Source organism: Natator depressus, chromosome 4 (assembly GCF_965152275.1).
Source record: "Natator depressus isolate rNatDep1 chromosome 4, rNatDep2.hap1, whole genome shotgun sequence".
Classification (NCBI taxonomy): Eukaryota; Metazoa; Chordata; order Testudines; family Cheloniidae; genus Natator; species Natator depressus.
Genome location: NC_134237.1, coordinates 79,021,254 through 79,039,668, shown reverse-complemented (window position 1 = coordinate 79,039,668; position 18,415 = coordinate 79,021,254). Strand labels below are relative to the sequence as shown.

The 18,415-nt window shown below is 36.7% G+C and overlaps 1 protein-coding gene across 4 annotated transcripts in view; it reads right to left on the bottom strand.

The window, feature by feature from the left end:
* The window catches only part of TRAPPC11 (trafficking protein particle complex subunit 11), a 46,636-nt gene that overhangs the window by 27,099 nt on the left and 1,122 nt on the right, over positions 1 to 18,415 (bottom strand). For 3 of the 4 annotated variants that reach the window (XM_074951222.1, XM_074951223.1, XM_074951224.1), the window contains exons 2-14: positions 17,671 to 17,894; positions 16,598 to 16,767; positions 16,083 to 16,153; positions 14,891 to 15,005; positions 13,005 to 13,104; positions 11,913 to 11,986; positions 10,356 to 10,452; positions 9,205 to 9,338; positions 8,182 to 8,329; positions 4,039 to 4,132; positions 2,389 to 2,468; positions 2,218 to 2,296; positions 2,071 to 2,125 (exon numbers count right to left, since the gene is read on the bottom strand). In XM_074951222.1, coding sequence (XP_074807323.1) covers positions 2,071 to 2,125; positions 2,218 to 2,296; positions 2,389 to 2,468; positions 4,039 to 4,132; positions 8,182 to 8,329; positions 9,205 to 9,338; positions 10,356 to 10,452; positions 11,913 to 11,986; positions 13,005 to 13,104; positions 14,891 to 15,005; positions 16,083 to 16,153; positions 16,598 to 16,767; positions 17,671 to 17,874 — 1,421 coding nt within the window. In that variant the 5' untranslated portion in view covers positions 17,875 to 17,894. Of the gene's footprint in view, positions 1 to 2,070; positions 2,126 to 2,217; positions 2,297 to 2,388; positions 2,469 to 4,038; positions 4,133 to 8,181; positions 8,330 to 9,204; positions 9,339 to 10,355; positions 10,453 to 11,912; positions 11,987 to 13,004; positions 13,105 to 14,890; positions 15,006 to 16,082; positions 16,154 to 16,597; positions 16,768 to 17,670; positions 17,895 to 18,296; positions 18,318 to 18,415 lie in introns of those variants that run through there. The other variant, XM_074951225.1, reaches the window with a different exon arrangement.

Genomic DNA, 18,415 nt, shown 5'->3' with positions numbered 1-18,415 from the left:
AAAATTAAGAAGCTGAATGCACAACACTGATTTCACACAAGATTAAAGTTATATATTTAATTTTAGCACAACTGGAACTCCTAAACTTCCAACAGCTTTCGTTTTTCCTGGATTTTAAATGGTTACCTGCGTAACCTTAAACTTTGCCTTAACAGGGTTTGTTATTTTTAATACATAAAAAACAGCATTTTTTACCTTTTAATATTAAATAGTAGGGCTGTCGATTAAATCGCAGTTAACTCACATGATTACCTCAAAAAAATTAATCGCGAATTAAATCGCACGGTTAAACAACAGAATACCAATTGAAATGTATTAAATATTTTGGATGTTTTTCTACATTTTCAAATATATTGATTTCTATTACAATACAGAATACAAAGTGTACAGTACTCACTTTATATTTTTTTTTTTACAAATATTTGCACTGTAAAACATAAGAAACAGTATTTTTCAATTCACCTCATACAAGGTCTGTAGTGCAATCTCTTTATCGTGAAAGTGTAACCTACAAATGTATATTTTTTTGTTACATAACTGCACTCAAAAAACAAAACAAATGTAAAACTTTAGAGCCTACAAATCCACTCAGTCCTACTTCTTGTTCAGCCTATCGCTCAGACAAACAAGTTTGTTTACATTTATGGGAGATACTGCTGCCTGCTTCTTATTTACAATGTCACCTGAAAGTGAGAACATGGGTTCACATAGCACTTTCAAGTGCACTTTCATGTTATAGGAGTCTCGGATGATGACCCAGCACATGTTCATTTTAAGAATGCTTTCAGAGCAGATTTGACAAAATGTACAGAAGGTACCAATGTGAGATTTCTGAGGATAAATACAGCACTCGACCCGAGATTTAAGAATCTGAAGTGCCTTCCAAATTCTGAGAAGGACGAGGTGCGGAGCATACTTTCAGAAACCTTAAAGGGGCAACACTGATGCAGAAACTACGGAACCCAAACCACCAAAAAAGAAAATCAACCTTCTGCTGGTGGGATTTGACTCAGATGATGAAAATGATCATGCATCGGTCGGCTCTGCTTTGGATCGTTACCAAGCAGAACCTGCCATCACAGCATGGATGCATGTCCTCTGGAATGGTGGTTGTAGCATGAAGGGACATATGAATCTTTAGCGCATCCGGCCCTTAAATATCTTGCGACGCCGGCTACAACAGTGCCATGCGAACATCTGTTCTCACTTTCAGGTGACATTGTAAACAAAAAGAGGGCAGCATTATCTCCTGCAAATAGTAACCAAACTTGTTTGTCTGTCTGAGTGATTGGCTGAAATAGGACTGAGTGGACTCTAAAGTTTCAGATTTTATTTTTGAATGTAGTTTTTTTCGTACATAATTCTACATTTGTAAGTTGATAAAGAGATTGCACTACAATACTTGTATTAGGTGAATTGAAGAATACTATTTATTTTGTTTTTTTACATTGCAAATATTTGTAATAAAAAATATAAAGTGAGCACTGTACACTTTTTACTCTGTGTTGTAATTGAAATCAATTTGAAAAATATAGAAAACATCCAAAAATATTTAAATAAAATAGAATTCTATTATTGTTTAAATAGTGTGATTAATCACGATTAATTTTTTTAACAGCTTGACAGCCCTATTAAATAGAAATAACTACCTTCCCTAATTATTTAAGTAAGTATAGACAAAACATTCTGAAATTTTCTTTTAAGCTTTAGATTTAAACTATTTTTTTTTCTTATGTCTTGAATGCTAAACATCTGAGAGGAGTACGAGTAATTAAATTCTCTGTGCAACTATCAGACAGAATATTCCAAATTGTAGGTGTCTCTTAGTTGTCCCACTGGGTAATCGTTTATTTGTGGACGATTGGCTGAGATTCCTTTCTCTCTCTTTCTCTGTAACTTCTGAAGTGGACCATACAGTGGGTCAGTAAGCGGGAATCAGCAATCTCAAATTCACTCACATCAAGGTAACAGAAGTCTCAAATTAATTTCCAACACCATCTCACAATTGATGAGATCTATGTTCCAGATGAGAAAAATAATGCACTAAGGAATCATTCAAATAATACTTACTTCAGAGCTTTGGTGTAATCTTTAGCATAAAAATATTCTTCACCCATCTGAACCACTGAAAAGAACAAAGTCATATGTCTACAATCCAATACTTAAAATATGGTTGCAAAGATTTTCAAAAAGATTTGTTAGGTAATTGATACTTACTTAAGTGACTCTTCATCCTTGGACATTTGTATTTCTTGAACTGTGCTACAGCATTACTCAGCAAAGTAATTATTAGCTCCTAACAGATAAATTAGCAGTAGTGATATAGCAATATTTATACTGCAAAATAGTGTTAGAAAAATATAGAAATTATTTCTAAGATAAACTTACAGAGTGAGGAACAATTTTCTCTTTTAGTTGCAGGGCTAGAATTCCCACCTTTTCTTTTTCTGGATCAGAAAGATCAAAGCCTGCAAATGATAATGAAAAGTCCATTGAATTGGAATTTTGTCCAGTCCCAAAGGGAATTACTGTTTTTTCACAACAACAAGATAAGTGTACGCAAAGCAAGTTCAAACTCAGGCATATTTAGATTCTTCACATTGTCATCTCTTAGGAGAAAGAATGTTTACGTTTGGAGAACTCCGCTGTATTCTCTGTTCTATAAAGATAATTTTGGAACAAACATTCTTTCAAACCAGCACATTATTAATAATTTAAAAGGGAACTTAGATGTTTTTAAAACAGAGTTTTCAAAAATGCCCAGATCACTGGATAGAATATAATATATTTGTAAGAGTTTAGTATAAGACAAACTATTTGCTAGCTTCTAAGTAATGACTTCACAGTTGTGTTTCTCTACCAATAGTTGGCAACATCAACGCTTAAAAGGAATGCTGCTCCGTTTTTTTTAAAATGCATTTATAAGACTGTCAATTGTTGCAGGAAGACAGAACCCTGAATGGACATCTTAGTAGGAAACAAAGTTTTATCCACTTTTAAACTCCACTGATATTTATAATTTTGATTCAAGACTCAACGTTTTAAATCACACAGTTAACCAACCAATTATATTCTCAATGGCACCACTGTATTATGACTGGTAACACCAGAAGGAGAAAGTTTTAAGGACATCAAAAGTTGCTATGCCTAAAGGTGCATCCAGGTGATCAATGAGAGAAAAACGTTGGATTCGACAGTATGAGCATTTCAAAGGCAAAGTGCATAAACTCAATGCGCAACTGCTGGTGAAAATAGAACATATAGCCTTTCCAACTTTATATCTAGTGATTCAGCTTTTCCCCCTAAATCTATTTTGATAACTCAAAAGGTGTTGCTGGCAGTTCTTGTCTGCCACTGTAAGGTACTATTTACAATGGGATGAGTTTGCAAGCCTGATTCTCATTTACATTAAGGCCTCTTTATGATACTGTGGCCCCTCTGTCTTTCTTGTGTCTCTCTCTCTGCCCCCAGTTTTTGGTTCTTACCCTCTTGTCTAACTTCTTCTTGATTCTTACTTTTAGTCCAAGAGAATTTTTGGGGACATTATGGGGACTTCACACTCTCACTTCTAGCTAGGCCCATCATACTTGCCAGTTTTAGAAAAGACAACATTAACAAAACAAAAAACCATCCACACAAATGCATAATCACAACCAGAGGAATAAAATGTAGAACTGGTATCACTATTTTGCGTACTATTTATTTTGTATTACACCAGTAACTAGTTTAAACACCTCTCTAGTTAGGTACAAGGTATATAGTCATCTACAAAGGAGAAAACTTACAGAAATAAGATTCTAGATGTACACCTTTCTGAATTACACTTCAGATTTATACTGCCAAGTTAAAAGGACAAATGAAGGACCTCGTCCTGTAATTGGTTCTGCAGGGCAGACCACTGCACTACTCAGTCTCACTGAAATCAGTTGACTGTACACAGGTGCAGGGAGTCTGCCAATCCAGAGCTAATTACAGGATCAGGACCTCAATCCCTCAATCCTGACCTCTGTAGGAATTAAAAACAGAAAATGTATTTACTTAGTATTCCCTGACGCCATGATCTCTGTCCATAGAAGTCAAGCACTCCAGTTTGAGTTTCCAGTGGATCCGGATTGGGATAGCTGATAGAAGACTGTAAATTCAGCAAATATAACCTTTAAAAAGGGTTCATATTTCAAAAGTATGAAAGATAACAGTGTTGAAGTACATAAGCAAAAACGTACACATTTAAAAAGAGCAAAAAGAGGAGTATAAAGTTCTTAATGTATTTAACTTTTTCAACCATTTGTGTAAAATATTTACTTACCAGGAAACCACATAAGCAACTGAGAAGTGTAATACTGGAATATGGAATTGAAATGGTCATAGAGGAGTTTTTAAAGTAAAGGATAGGGGAAAGCTGACAGGTATGGAGTAGCACATGGTTTGAACAGAGACATCCTTTGGGGAGGATTAAAGGGGTTTCTCTATATCCTAGCAAACAGAAGAAGATAGAAGTTGATAAAGTACAGGTAGAAACTAAGGAGAAACAGTCAAATGAAAAGGAGTCCCATTCAATTACATCACATGAAGGCATACAACTAAATATTGACACATTTTATAAGTGGTTGTATTCAAATGCTAGAAGGCTAAATACTATGATGCGTGAACTTGAGTGCCTGGTATTAAATGAGGATACTGATATAATAGGCACCATAGAAACTTGTTAGAACAATGATAATTAATAGGCCATGGTAATACCAGGGTGCAAAATTTATAGGAATGACAGAGTAGATCATGCCAGTGGGGGAGTGACACTATATGTGAAAGTAAGTATAGAGTCAAATATAATAAAAATCTTAAATGACTCAAACTGTATCATAGAATCTCTATGGATAGAAATTCCATGCTTGAATAATGAGTGTAGCAGTAGGAATAGACTACCAACCACATGACCAGGATGGCAACTGTGACAGTGAAATGCTCAGAAAGATAGAAAGGCTACCAAAAAAAAAAAAAAAAAAGAGAGAAAACCCAATAATAATGGGGGATTTCAACTACCCCCCCCCCCCCCCAATATACTGACTGGCTACATGTCACCTCAGAATGGGATGTAGAGATAAAATTTCTGGACACGAATAATGACTGCTTCTTGGAGCAGCTAGTCCTGGAACTCACAAGGGCAGAGGCAATTCTTGATTTAGTCCTAAGTGGCGCACAGGATCTGGACCAAGAGGTGAATATAGCTGAATCACTAAGTAATAGCAACCATAATGTAATTAAATTTAATATCCTTGTAGAGAGGAAAATACCAAAGAAACCCCTTTTTAAATGCTACTGTGGTGGGAATGACACAAAAATGAGGAAGGTAGTTAAACAGAAATTAAAAGGAACAGTCACAAGAGTGAAATGAAATGCCTGCAAGCAGCATGTAAACTATTCAAATCATCATAATAGAGGCTCAAACTAAATGTATATTCCAAATAAAAAAAAAAAACAAAAAACCAGCAACAGTAATGACCAAAAACAAGAAAATGCCACTATGGCTAAACAGAGTGAAAGAAATGGTTAGAGGCAAAAAGGCATCTTTATAAATTGGAAGTCAAATCCCACTGAGGAAAACAGAAGCATAAATTCTGGCAAGTCAGCCGTAAAAGTATAATTAGGTAGGCCACAACAAGAATTTGAAGAGCAACAAGACAAAAACTAACAACAATTTTTTTTTTCAGTACATCAAAAGCAGGAAGGCTGCCAAACAATCAGTGGGGCCACTGGACAACCCAAATGCTAAAGGAGCACTCAAGGAAGATAAGGCCGTAGCAGAGAAGCTAAATGAATTATTTGCGTCAATCTTCACTGCAGAGGATGTGAAAGAGATTCCTGCACCTGTGCCATTATTTTTAGGTGATAAATCTAAGGAACTGTCTGACATTGAGGTATAAATAGAGAAGGTTTTGGAACAAATTAATAATTTAAACAGTAATAAGTCACCAGGAGCAGATGGTAGTCACCTATGAGTTCTGAAGGAACTATTGCAGAACTATTAACTGTGGTATGAAACCTATTGCTTAAATCAGCCTCTGCACCAGAAGACTGGAGAATAACTATGTAATACAAATTTTTAAAAAAAGGCTCCAGAGGCAAATCTTGCCAATTACAGGTCAGTAAGCCTAACTTCAGTAACGTGCAAACTGGTTGAAACTGTAGTAAAGAACAGAATTACCAAACACACAGATGAACACAATAAGTTGGGAAAGAGTCAACACTGCTTTTGTAAAGGGAATTATGCCTCACCAATCTATTAGAATTCTCTGAGGGTGTCATAAAGCAGGTGGACAAAGGTGATCCAGTTGATATAGCGTACTGGACTCTTGGAAAGTCTTTGACAAGGTTACTCATCAAAGGATCTTAAGCAAACTAAGCAGTCATGGGATGAGAGAGAAGGTCCTATCATGGATCAGTACCTGGTTAAAAGGTATGAAAGGGTAGGAATAAATGGTCAGTCTTCACAATGGAAAGACGTAAACAATAAGGTCCTGCAAGGATCTGCACTGGAACCAGAGCTGTTCAACATATTCATAAATGATCTGGAAAAAGGGGTGAATGGTGAGGGACAAAGATGGCAGACGATACGATACAAAATTACTCAAGATAGTTAAGTCCAAAACTGACTGAAGAGTTACAAAGGATTTCACAAAACTGGGTGACTGGGCAACAAAGTGTCAGATAAAATTCAATACTGGTATATGTAAAGAAATGCACATTGAAAAACATAATCCCAGCTATACATATAAATTGATGAGATCTAAATTAGCCGTTACCACTCAAGAAAGAGCTCTTGGAGTCATTGTGGATAGAACTCCGAAAACATCTGCTCAATGTGCAGTGGCAGTAAAAATAGCTAACAGAATGTTAGGAACGATTAGAAAAGGGATAGATAATAATAATGCCGCTATATAAATCCATGGCACACCCACAACTTGAATGCTGCATGCAGTTCTCATCACCCCATCTCAAAAAAGATATATTAGAATTGGAAAAGGTACAGAGAACAACAACAAAAATGATGACTGGTATGGAACAGCTTTTATATGAGGAGAGATTAAAATGACTGGAACTGTTTAGTTTAGAAAAGAGATGATTAAGGGAGAGAGATGACACCATAAAATCATGAATGGTATGGAGAAAGTGAATAAGGAAGTGTTATTTACCTCTTCCCATAATACAAGAAGGAGGGGTCACTCAATGACATTAATAGGCGGCAGGTTTAAAACAAATATAAAGAAGTACTTCTTTACACAATACACAGTCAACCTGTGGAACTCATTGCCAGGGGATGTTGTGAAGGTGAAAAGTATAAATGGGTTCAAAAAAGAATTAGATAAGTTCATGGAGAATAGGTCCATCAATGGCTACTAGCCAATATGGTCAGGGATGCAACCACATGCTCTGGGTGTACCTAAGCCTCTGACTGCCAGACGCTGGGACTGGATGATGGGATGGCATTGCCCTGTTGTGTTCATTCCCCCTGAAGCATCTGGCACTTGTCACGGTCGGAAGACAGGATACTGGGCTAGATGCACCATTGGCTGTAGTGGATCAGACCATTCTTACGTTCTCAGTTCAGTCTAACACCACAGCCTATTTGCTTTCATTTGTTTTTAGCATAACTTGTAATTGGTGTAAACTAATTACTTTTCCTTTTAAAGTCTGCACAGTTATAGGCAGTTTTGTATATCCTTTTTAACTGGTGCTTAACAAGATTACCCAGCAGTGACAGGTAAGTAGCATCAGCAGGAATTCAGCATCATATTTTAAATGATTGACACAGGTCAGCGTGAAAGTATAGTTAGGTATAATTACACATAAGTGTTCATAGCGAAGTACAAATTGGCTCCTTTTTCAGACTTTCTGCCAGATAAGTGCTGAAAAATTTATAAAACATTTAGAAAATATTTTACATAAAATCTGCTACATAACTAAAAATTGTTTTTTTTACAGTTGAGGTCATTTGGGATACAGTGATGATTATTTATTCACTCATGGTCAATCCCTCCAAATACCGTACGGGGTATTTCTGTTCCTAGGTTTGCTAATAAAGGCATATTGTTGGATTTGGCTTCATCTATACTACAGTGAAACTTTAATAAATAAAGCTTTAGAACAAAAAGTTAGCTGACTGGTAAACAGTTTGCAACTTACGTCATGGTTACAGAGTACGTTTGCTAGTTGCTTCCGCTCCTGTGCGTAGTATGCCGCTTGCTGGTAATAGAAACCTGGATTCTGAGTCTGAATTGCTGTCAAGCCTAGTTTAATAGCCTCATCAAACAAGTCTCCAAAGGCCTGAAATCTTTAAAAACAACATTTTTTACCTTAATATTTACTATAAAATGTAAGATTAAGCTTTAACTGTATGATATATGTGGCTATGGTTAAGTACAATACACAACAGATTTGAACTAAAGTGTCACTGTAAATTAAATTAAAGCTCCAGTTCATCCAAGGCTTTCATAGGTTTTTGAATCTCAGTGACCCATTCCTACAACTGCATTCATGTGGGTGCAGAACTGCTAGGGTCAGGGCGCAGCTATTTTGAAATATTTGTTATATGTTTTGTAAAATGTGTTGGGTTTTAATTTCCACATGCATTCAGTGCTCATGAGCGATGCTGCCCTGGAGACTGAAGTCCTCCCTTTACATGCAGAATAAATAAAGACTGGGCAATGACAATGAATGCCTCCTAACTCCTCCTCACTAACTTGGGGCAATCCCAACATGCAGAACCCCCCCCCCCCCCCGCCCCCCAGAGGAGAGCAATATTTATAGCTATGGCCTGCTGTCTACTATATGTTTAAAACCCAGTATAATGTTATGATAATATGATGTCTTTGTGAGCTTGGCATACATTATGAAGTTTTAGATTAAATTCCCGCTGAAATCAGTTAGACAAAGCTTCTGTAGGATCAGACTCTAAATCTCACAGTAGGTACCACATGTTGATTCCCACCAGTTATGAATTACTATCAGTTATTAATGCAGAGCACACTGACACAGGACAATTAAACTAATAAATGCATAACTATGATATTATACCTTTTAATATCTATTGCATCTCTTTCATGAAGGAAAATTCAGAATTTCATTGCTTCTCTAGACATAAAAAATTAACTTTGTGAAATACTTATACATGAGCTACAATGGAAGTATTACTTAGTAAAAACATACTGTTTAGACATCCAGGCAGCATGCTCAAAAGCCAACTCTGCACTGCCTATTTTTTTCTTGCACAAGTCAATGTGCTTCCTGAACTGAGCAATTGCATCCAATGGGGTGTTATGCTGAAAACAGAGGCGACAAATCTACAAGAATCAAAACAAAAGAAAGACTTGAAAATCTTTATCAACAGTCTAATCAAAGTTCAAATTTCTAAAAGTATATCTAACATTAGAAACGTAATAGATAAATGATAAGATCCCAAACAATTTAGAAGTAAAAACAATATAAAAATGAAGGTTAGATATAACACCTTATAGCATTTTATATGAAGCAAGCAGGGTTCTGTGCCACATATTATCCCCATGGCCCTCCATATAAATTATGGCAAGAACTGAATGATGAGTCCTCTCCAGGAAAAAAAAAAAAAAAAAATAGATCAAAGGCACAGATCAAACCTCACCTCAGAAGAGAGTGACCACCACTCACACTCCCAAATCCAGCATAGAATTGCTGATCTACTTGGGAGAGGAGGGATGGACAGCGCCAGAAACCCTTTGGAGATCTTCCCCACAGAGGCTATGAAGTCTGCAGTAATCCAAACCTGCTGGATGTCCCTTTCAAGGGCCTGGTTGAGGACCAGCTCCAGTAACATTTTTTTTTTTTTTTTTAAATTGGTAGGTAGGAAGACACTTTGCTGACCCAAGGACCTCTAAAATCTGTTCTTCCAAAGGAAGAGCCATTCTTTTCCTTCTCCACCTTTAGAAACGGGGGGGATCAATAATCTATAGGCGACATGAACTTGTTTCTGTAAAGTGCTGTTTATTCCCACTGACTTCAATTGGGAATTGAGGGGGTGCTAAGCTCTTCATGGGATTGAGCCCCATGTAAGCTCTAGCCCCTTAAAAAAAACAAAAACAGTTTTAAACACCTGAACTCAACTTCTACTGAGAAGGTATTTTCTCCTTGGAATTTGAAGTAACCTCCACAAGCTGGAATTTAGGGGGCCTGCAGTTGGGTAGTAATTTAGAGCTAGATAATGCTCTAAAAGCAATAATATAGGAGATGTATTTTTAAAATTAAATCTTTACAGATTGAGTCCTTCAGCTACCTTCATATTTTAAAATTTACAGGTTTGCTAAAGGTTACAACAAATTTGTTACCTTGTAGTTTATAAATCCTGCCATGGTCTTGATTTCCAACATGTTCGTTTCATGCGCCCTCAATTCATGTACAAGATTATATGCAGTTCTGTAATTTCTAAATATGAACGTTTAGAAGTTAGGTGGGTTGGCATACCAAAACAATTATTCATGAATAGACTATTGAAAAAGAAAATCTGCATTCAATGAAAATATTTTTTTTGGTGAAAAGCTCATTGATAACAGTAACACATACAACTGACTCTGCATTCACAACATCCTCAAGCAAACTTTCTATTTATTGGTCATGACAAAACTTTCCTGCCTTTTTCCAATCAGCAGTTTAAGGGTGATTTAAAAAGAAAAAAACCCCTCAAACTCTGTGCTTTTTTGCTTCATTGATCTCTACAAACAGGCAGACTGAACACAAACTGCAACAGTCAAACGAACACTAGGGTTACATGTTCCCAAAAGAATGTTAAAGACATTTCTGAAATACTAGTAAATCTTCAGATTTCATAAATAGTAGCACACATTCAAGGATGTAGCACAGAAGTCAGAAGCTGACTTTTTTTTGTTAAGCAACAAAATAGTAAATGAGGATATTGTGAAGTTTGGATTGAGTTACAGCTTTTGGTTTACAGGTTTGGTTTTGGAGATACATATAAAAATATCCAAAAGTGAAATTCAGAAATCTTGGCAGAAAGTATCCATGAAATGCTTTTCCTTGGCAAGATATGCTAAGTAATACCACCTCAGGGTCAGCTCTAAGCATGCAACTGACTATGAAGTCTATCCAACAAAAGCAATTAAGCACACGCTCAACTTTAAACATGAGTAAGAAACCAGTCAACTGGTGGACTCTCTTTTTTTTTTTTTATTAAGAAAATACTGACAAATAATAATAGTAAAGATTAGGAGCTTACCTTTCCTATATTCCATTTATCTTAATAGAAATGTGACCCTTAGAGCCCAATTGAGACCATTTAAATGCTGACATTAAGAATAGGCAAATACATGCCTCTCCAAATTTTCATTAAAGAAAGTAAATAAACATGGAATTAGATGCAAAAGTCATTTTAAAGCAACATTTAGGTTGCACAGCTGCACATCATTAAGGAAATGCAACAGTTAAGGCTCCAAGAGCAATTGTGGGGGGAGGGAAGAAAGGGGCGTGTGTGTGGGTATGCGTCTAGAGTATTTTCTATGCACTTTGTCTTAAAGGTAGCGTTTAATTAATTGCTATTTAGGTCTTAATGTACAACACATTCGTTAGTGTTGAAGTTGGAACCTTAACCTTTGTACTTCTAAAAGTTATTTTATATCAATGTAAATTCAGAAACAAAATTTGAAGTATGAAGAAGTTGAACACAAACTCAAGAAAATTCTTTGTATCAACATTTACTCTGAACAAAACAGATTAACAAAACACAAGTCGTTACACTGTAGAATAAGCTCAAAAATATTGACTGCTTGATTTGTTACAATTGCCCAAATATAAATTTAAGTTTTACATTTCACCAACCCTGAAGCTATCATAGTAAGAGAAGTCACTGTGAAAAAAGAAAGTTTACTTACTTTAGAGCATTCTGTGTATCCTGTTTCAGCTCACTGAAGAATGCTATTTTGAACTGATGTCTCACAAATAAAAGCTGAGAAACACAATCAATATTTTAAATGGTCCCAATAATCTAAACGGAGTACATTTACAAAATTGGAATATAATTAATACTCAGAGAAATCACAGATAACTTAGTTGGAAGTATGCAGAATATAAGAAAGTGTATTGATATCACAGAAAACAATTATGAGTAGTTGTTCAATAGCATGACACACAGAGCTCTTTTGCTGAATCCGATTTATTGCTCCCACCCCAAAAGAAAGGGGGACAGCCTTGTACCATCCATCAATGATCTTGAATAGACACCTTAAGGACACATCTCGTGGCTCTGTAGGCAATCTTGTCCTGTTGGAGGACAGTTGGGTGGTTGCAACACAAGTTCGTGTGTCAAAACCAGTATTTGGTGAATTGAAAAGAAACAAATGAGAACCAAGTTAAGCCTGGAAGTCTGTAGTAAGTGCCCTCTACAGCCTGAGTTAGAGCACTGCACAGAAAAACACTAAAGCTTCCTTATAATTTCTCCCCACTTGCAAAGTTTTAAAAATCTGCTTAACACTTCCCGTTTCAGAGAGGATATCCCAAAATACATCAATCCATGACATCCCAAATAGCAGAGATTGCAGCAAGACACCTGGAATTTGGTGTGTTGTTTTCTGGAATACCTTAAGTCAGCCTGAAGCACCAAAAGGATTTCAGCACAGAAATTCTATTTTCAAAAAGTGAGTTGAAAACTTGTTTCTATTCTGAAAAACACTACTACCACAAGTCTGAGAAGTGGGAGTTTTCAGTATATAACTCTGGATTTAATTCCACTGTCATTTTTTATTTGAAGTTCACCTTTAAAAGGTGAATTTCATTTTAGTTGATGTAAGGTAAGAAAAGGGCCATATCTAGGATAAAAGTGAAAAAAGAAAAAAAAGTGTGAAAATAATTGTGTTTTGTTTTAACATTCTGATATTTAAAAATATATATATATATCCTGTGTATCATATATAGGATACGCCAACTATATTTTTAGAATTATCTTATTTAAAAAGGAGTAGCATTACCTGATGTGTTGTTTTATTCAAGAATTCTTTATGAGATTTTACCCTTCTTATTTCTGTATAGTAGTAGGTCTGTGCATGCTCATAAAAAGCATTCTCTAATCTGTAAGAGAGAGAATTGCTCATCATTTTGTAAGCAAATAAAGAAGTTCTTTTAGTATATAGAGAATCTAAAGTACTTTAAATTAGTCTATTTAACACTATTCCGTCTACAGTCACTGTAAGCCGACATTAAAAAAAAAAAAACAAAACCCAAAACATACAAACTTAAGTTATTGGTACCAACAGGAAATCACTAAATTAGAAGTTCGTGTGATATTTGTTTTAACCTACCTTATCTGCCTAGAATATTTTTGAGACAAGGTGGGTGAGGTCATATCTTTTATTGGACCAACTTCTGTTGGTGAGAGATACACTTTTGAGCTGCAAAGAGCGCTTCAGGTTGGGAAAGCTGCTCAGGCTTGGTTTACACCAAGGGTTGGCAACCTTTCAGAAGGTGTGCGCCAAGTCTTCATTTATTCACTCTAATTTAAGGTTTGGCTTGCCAGTAATACATTTTAAAATTTATAGAAAGAGATCTTCTAAAAATGTATAATATATAACTAACCTATTGTTGTATGTTGTAAAGTAAATAAGGTTTTTAAAATGTTTAAGAAGCTTCCTTTAAAATTAAATTAAAATGCAGAGCCCCCCGGACCGGGGGCCAGGACCCAGGCAGGGTTAGTGCCACTGAAAATCAGCTCTTGTGCCACCTTTGGCACACGTGCCATAGGTTGCCTAGCCCTGGTTTACACCAACAAATTAGATCGACATAAGGCAGTTTGTGTCAACCAAATTATGTCAGTGTCTACACTAGAATGCTGTTGCTGACAAAGTAAGTGGCCTGTTACACCGACATAACTCCACCTCCACGAGAGATTTATATTGGTGTAGTTAGGGCGACAATGTCTGTTTAGACACGGTTACTGACATCAGCAGTTGGCTATCATTCTTGTCAGTTTCATGCTGCCTCTGGCTCAGAGCAGCAGCATGGGGCTCACAGCTGAAGCCATGAAACAGACAAGAACATCAATTTCACTGCTGGTACTCTGTCTGGTGTGAAACTGAGCCCAGGCTGGCCTCACAACTCAGGCTGTCATTCCGGGTGGGTGGGGGGCTCCCACCATGAGCCCCGCACAGCTCTCAGTGCCCCACTTCAGACAGTGCAAGTGCTCCTGGGGAGGACACACCACAGCCAGAAGGAGTGTAGCCTGGCCACCAAGAGCCAATTGACTTACTTCAGTGGCTGTAGGTCGACCTACATTAGTTAACCAACATTTTTCACTTACCGGCACCCCCGATTCCCCCAACATGCCAGATAAAACAGCTTGTACTGTACTTGGTGTATACAGAAAAAGAAAGACCCCTAACGAAGGCAGACAAGGAAAAAGCAAACACATGCCAAGGTCTAGACAAGATCTCTATCTTAACATTATGGTAACATAGGTTAGAAAAAACCTAGCAGTAGCTTCAATCTCCCTTAACCAATAGGCCTAGACATACTATACAAGTGTCTAAAAAGACCCAGAGTGAACCAAAGGCAGTCTTTGGGTTTCCTGCCAATATCTCCCAGAAGTCCATATAGTAGCAAGTTTTATGGCCTACTCAGAGGGAAGGTGCCAATCATAACATGACCTTATGGAAAAAGGACAAAGGTTAAAAAAACCCATTGGATTCATCAGGACTCAGCATGATGTGGAGTGTTTCAACGACGGACTAAAATATGAGTAATGTAAGTTTGCAATTGCTCTACAGCTGATGTACGGGAGAGTTGATACCTGCATATCATATGTTCCTTAATAGACTGGAAAAAATGTAATGTAGGAAAAGTCTTTTACCAATTCACTTACCTTATAATATAACCAACCAGATGATCAGTGTGTGGCAGCACAAACAAGGATTTTCCAGAGAGGTCACAAGCATTACATAAAGCTGCTGCTCTTTCTGAAGCAATAACATCTTCCCCTAATTAAATCAAAAGAGCATGCAAACAAGCAGAGCAGTGTCAAATACACTCTTCTCAAAGCTAGACTATCACAAGCTATGGAAAAGGTGATACACCGAAAAATATAGGACTTTCTCTCAGGTCATCTGAAACACCAAGGCTCTGATTAGCAGAATACCGTTGTGGCTGAATAATCCCCAGAAGACCTGAGGAACAGGCTGGGTACTCACAAAACACTTTACAGATGAATTTATGGTACTAGTCATGTGATTTAAAAAAATCCAAAAAACAGTTACTAACAGAAAAAACCTCACACTTCTGTAGCTCTGCACCAGTGACTTTTAGAGGTGTAAAAAAGTAAAAACAAACAAGCTCCATATTCCATGATTTCATGTAATTACAGCTTGGGATAGACTGATTTAAGATGCAACCCCTTCAAATTTCTTTCCTCAATGACTGACATTCAGTCAGACAGTGACGAATTTATCCCTTGCCAAAGTTTGGCAAGAGAGTAAAAATGTACAGTGTACGCTTCATAACAAACACCTCTCACCCCCATTCAAAATGTGGCTCCCATAACAGTTTGAGTGAGCAGAAATAAGTATGGAGAATGATGAAATGCAAGGGCTTAATGAAGAACCTGAAGCATCGTACCTGCTCCAATCTGACATTTTAATAAGGGAAATATTCATCATGACAACTGAATATTCTTACACTAAAATGCTGCAGCTTCAGTGCAGCTTTTAAATCAGCTGCAATTAGAGTTTATTTTTAACTGATCTCAGGTAAGCATTAAGTGACAACTGCTTTGTAGGATAGGCTACAGTCATATTTGCACTAGGCTTGATACACAGTATCAGGAGCTGGACATTAAAAAAAAAAGAGTCATAGTTCTGAGGAACTTAAATTGGTTAAAAAAGGTAATGAAAAAGCACCTGGACTTTTAGGGCCAATTTTTCAGAGCAAAGCATCCATTGTGTACGTGCATGTAATGGGGAGTGAATTTTTGTGCACAAATGATGACCAAGATAAAAAGTCCCTTTGAAAATGTGGTCCTCATACTTGCATACACTGCAGTTTGATTAGCCTTTTAGTACCTGGAGGTAAGGGTGTTTTCTTTTGAATCAAAACCACAGCAACTTTTGTGTTTCTTCCCTGCAAACTTTGCCTGAAATAGAAGAGTTGCAATGACAAGCTCATATTTCATGTTTATACAATGACTTTCAGTCTACTTTTAAAGTCATTAAAAATTGTGTATAAAAGGCACACCACCACCCACGAGATACATATTCTCTCTCCTTTTCTCGGATAGGTCGTAACAACTGCATTTAATCTCACCGATTTTAGAAAACAGGAAGCAAGGGCGGATCCAAAGCAACTTTGCCAATTTACATTCTAAAATAAGACATCTTTAAATCCTCTTAAATATATATTAAATATTCAAAAATACATTTCAAAAATAAAATCAATCTATCGAGCCCCATCAGCCCAGCACAAAATTATGTTTTTAAAACCAAAAAGATGAAATTGCTTTACAGTACGTACAAGTATTTTGAAACCTACACTTAATACAAATACAAGTTAATACTTATAACCTAACAAACAACTGTACCTGACAATTTCAACTCTAGTAGCACATTCTGACTGTTTTTCTTTCCACTGTGGCTCATCCCAGTCCAGTTCATAGAACACCACAACAAGAGCTGGCACCAGATTCAGATGTTTGTTCATCCAGCCAGTCTTCAATATCCCTTTTGGAATGTACCACTCATAGGATGTTCTCTGAAAATATTAATTTAAACTTATTAAAACGAGCTACCAACTATGTTTATTTTTGCTGTGTCACGTGGGGAATGCCATGTGTCCATGATCAGTCCTGAGGACTTGATCTTTCCTCTATCAATCTTGCTCTCAAGTGTCTGCTTCCTAATGCAGAAGATGTGGTGGGATTTTTTTTTTAAACCATCATGCCCCACCATTGGCTCAAGAACCAGATGTACGCCACTGAAACATTATCAAAAATAGATTTCCACAGGTGGGAGGGAAGGGGGTGTCAGAAGGAGGAGAGATTCTGACAGTAAAGAAAAGTCAACTTCAGGAAAAATAAAATACTTTGAACTTACATAGTACCTGTCATCCAATGATCACAACATGCTTTATAAAGTTAAGTAAGTATTACCCGCATTTTACAGAGCGGGAAACTGACAAAGATGCAAGTTACTTGTCCTAAATCACAGACAATTAAAAGCAAAATTAGGGAATAGAATCCAAGTTTCTGTATTTCCAACTCTCCACTATAATAAGTAACCACTGGACTATGCTGCTTATCAAGTGTCACACTAGTTTACATCGGCTCAGTTTCACTGCAGAGATTCAAGTAGACTGCATATACTGTATTTTGCTCTGTCTCACCCACACAGCTGTTTTAAAAAATTTCTGGAACATCTAAAAAATGGATATGTGAAATGAAAACTGTCCAAATTATTGATTTAAGACTGATAGTGCTCCCTTATCATGCAATGTTTCCAGATTTCAATTAACTTTCTAATAGTTAATTTATTCTGACTGAATATTTACACATTATAATCACAAACAGCAAACACTTTACAGTAAGTCATTTTATAGTTTGCATAATATGTTAAATGTATTTTAAGTCTTCATAAGAAAACCCCACAGACTATATACCTTTGTTCTGCATTTTGGATATTCATGGTCACCAGGAAGAACTTTGAAAGAAATTGGTACTCTGTCAGCTCTCCTGTTTGCACAAAAGGCATCCCAAACTGCACGATGAACAGCATTATATACTACATCCAAGCCAGTGAGGGTTACAAAGGCCATAGGTCGACAACATAGTTCCACAGGGAAGTCCCACTGCGTTGGGCTCATCTTGAAGTTTTACAGAATGCCTGAAAAACAAGAATATTTCAAACATGCAATTTCTGATTAGATATAAAAGATATCTTTTTGAGAAAAATGCACTAAACTAGTCTTTTCACTTAAGATGCAAGTTAAATCCAGCCTGCTCACTCACCTTAAAACTTATTTGGGCAAAGGAATACAGGCAATTTTAAGATACAGGGATTTTTAGATAATTTTAAGATACTCCAATAAGAATCAGCCAATAGTGTTTTTTGGAGGGTGGGGAAGAACCAGAAAGGGGGAAAAAAAACCACGCAGTGCATCTCAAGCAAGATCAAACTTTTCTGTTTTTATTCATACTGCTCAGACTCTGGCACTATTAGCGAAGTTGTGAGCCAAAGGGCCACTAACTATAGGCATACAGATAAGCTCATCAAGTACCCTCTTACCCCGAGATGCAGATGGGGCTGCAACTGGAAGTTGAGGAGGTAGGTTGGGGCTGGTTTGAGAACTCTGATGGTCCCAGTCCTGTAGCTGTATCTGCATAAACAAACCTATTAGCTTGCAG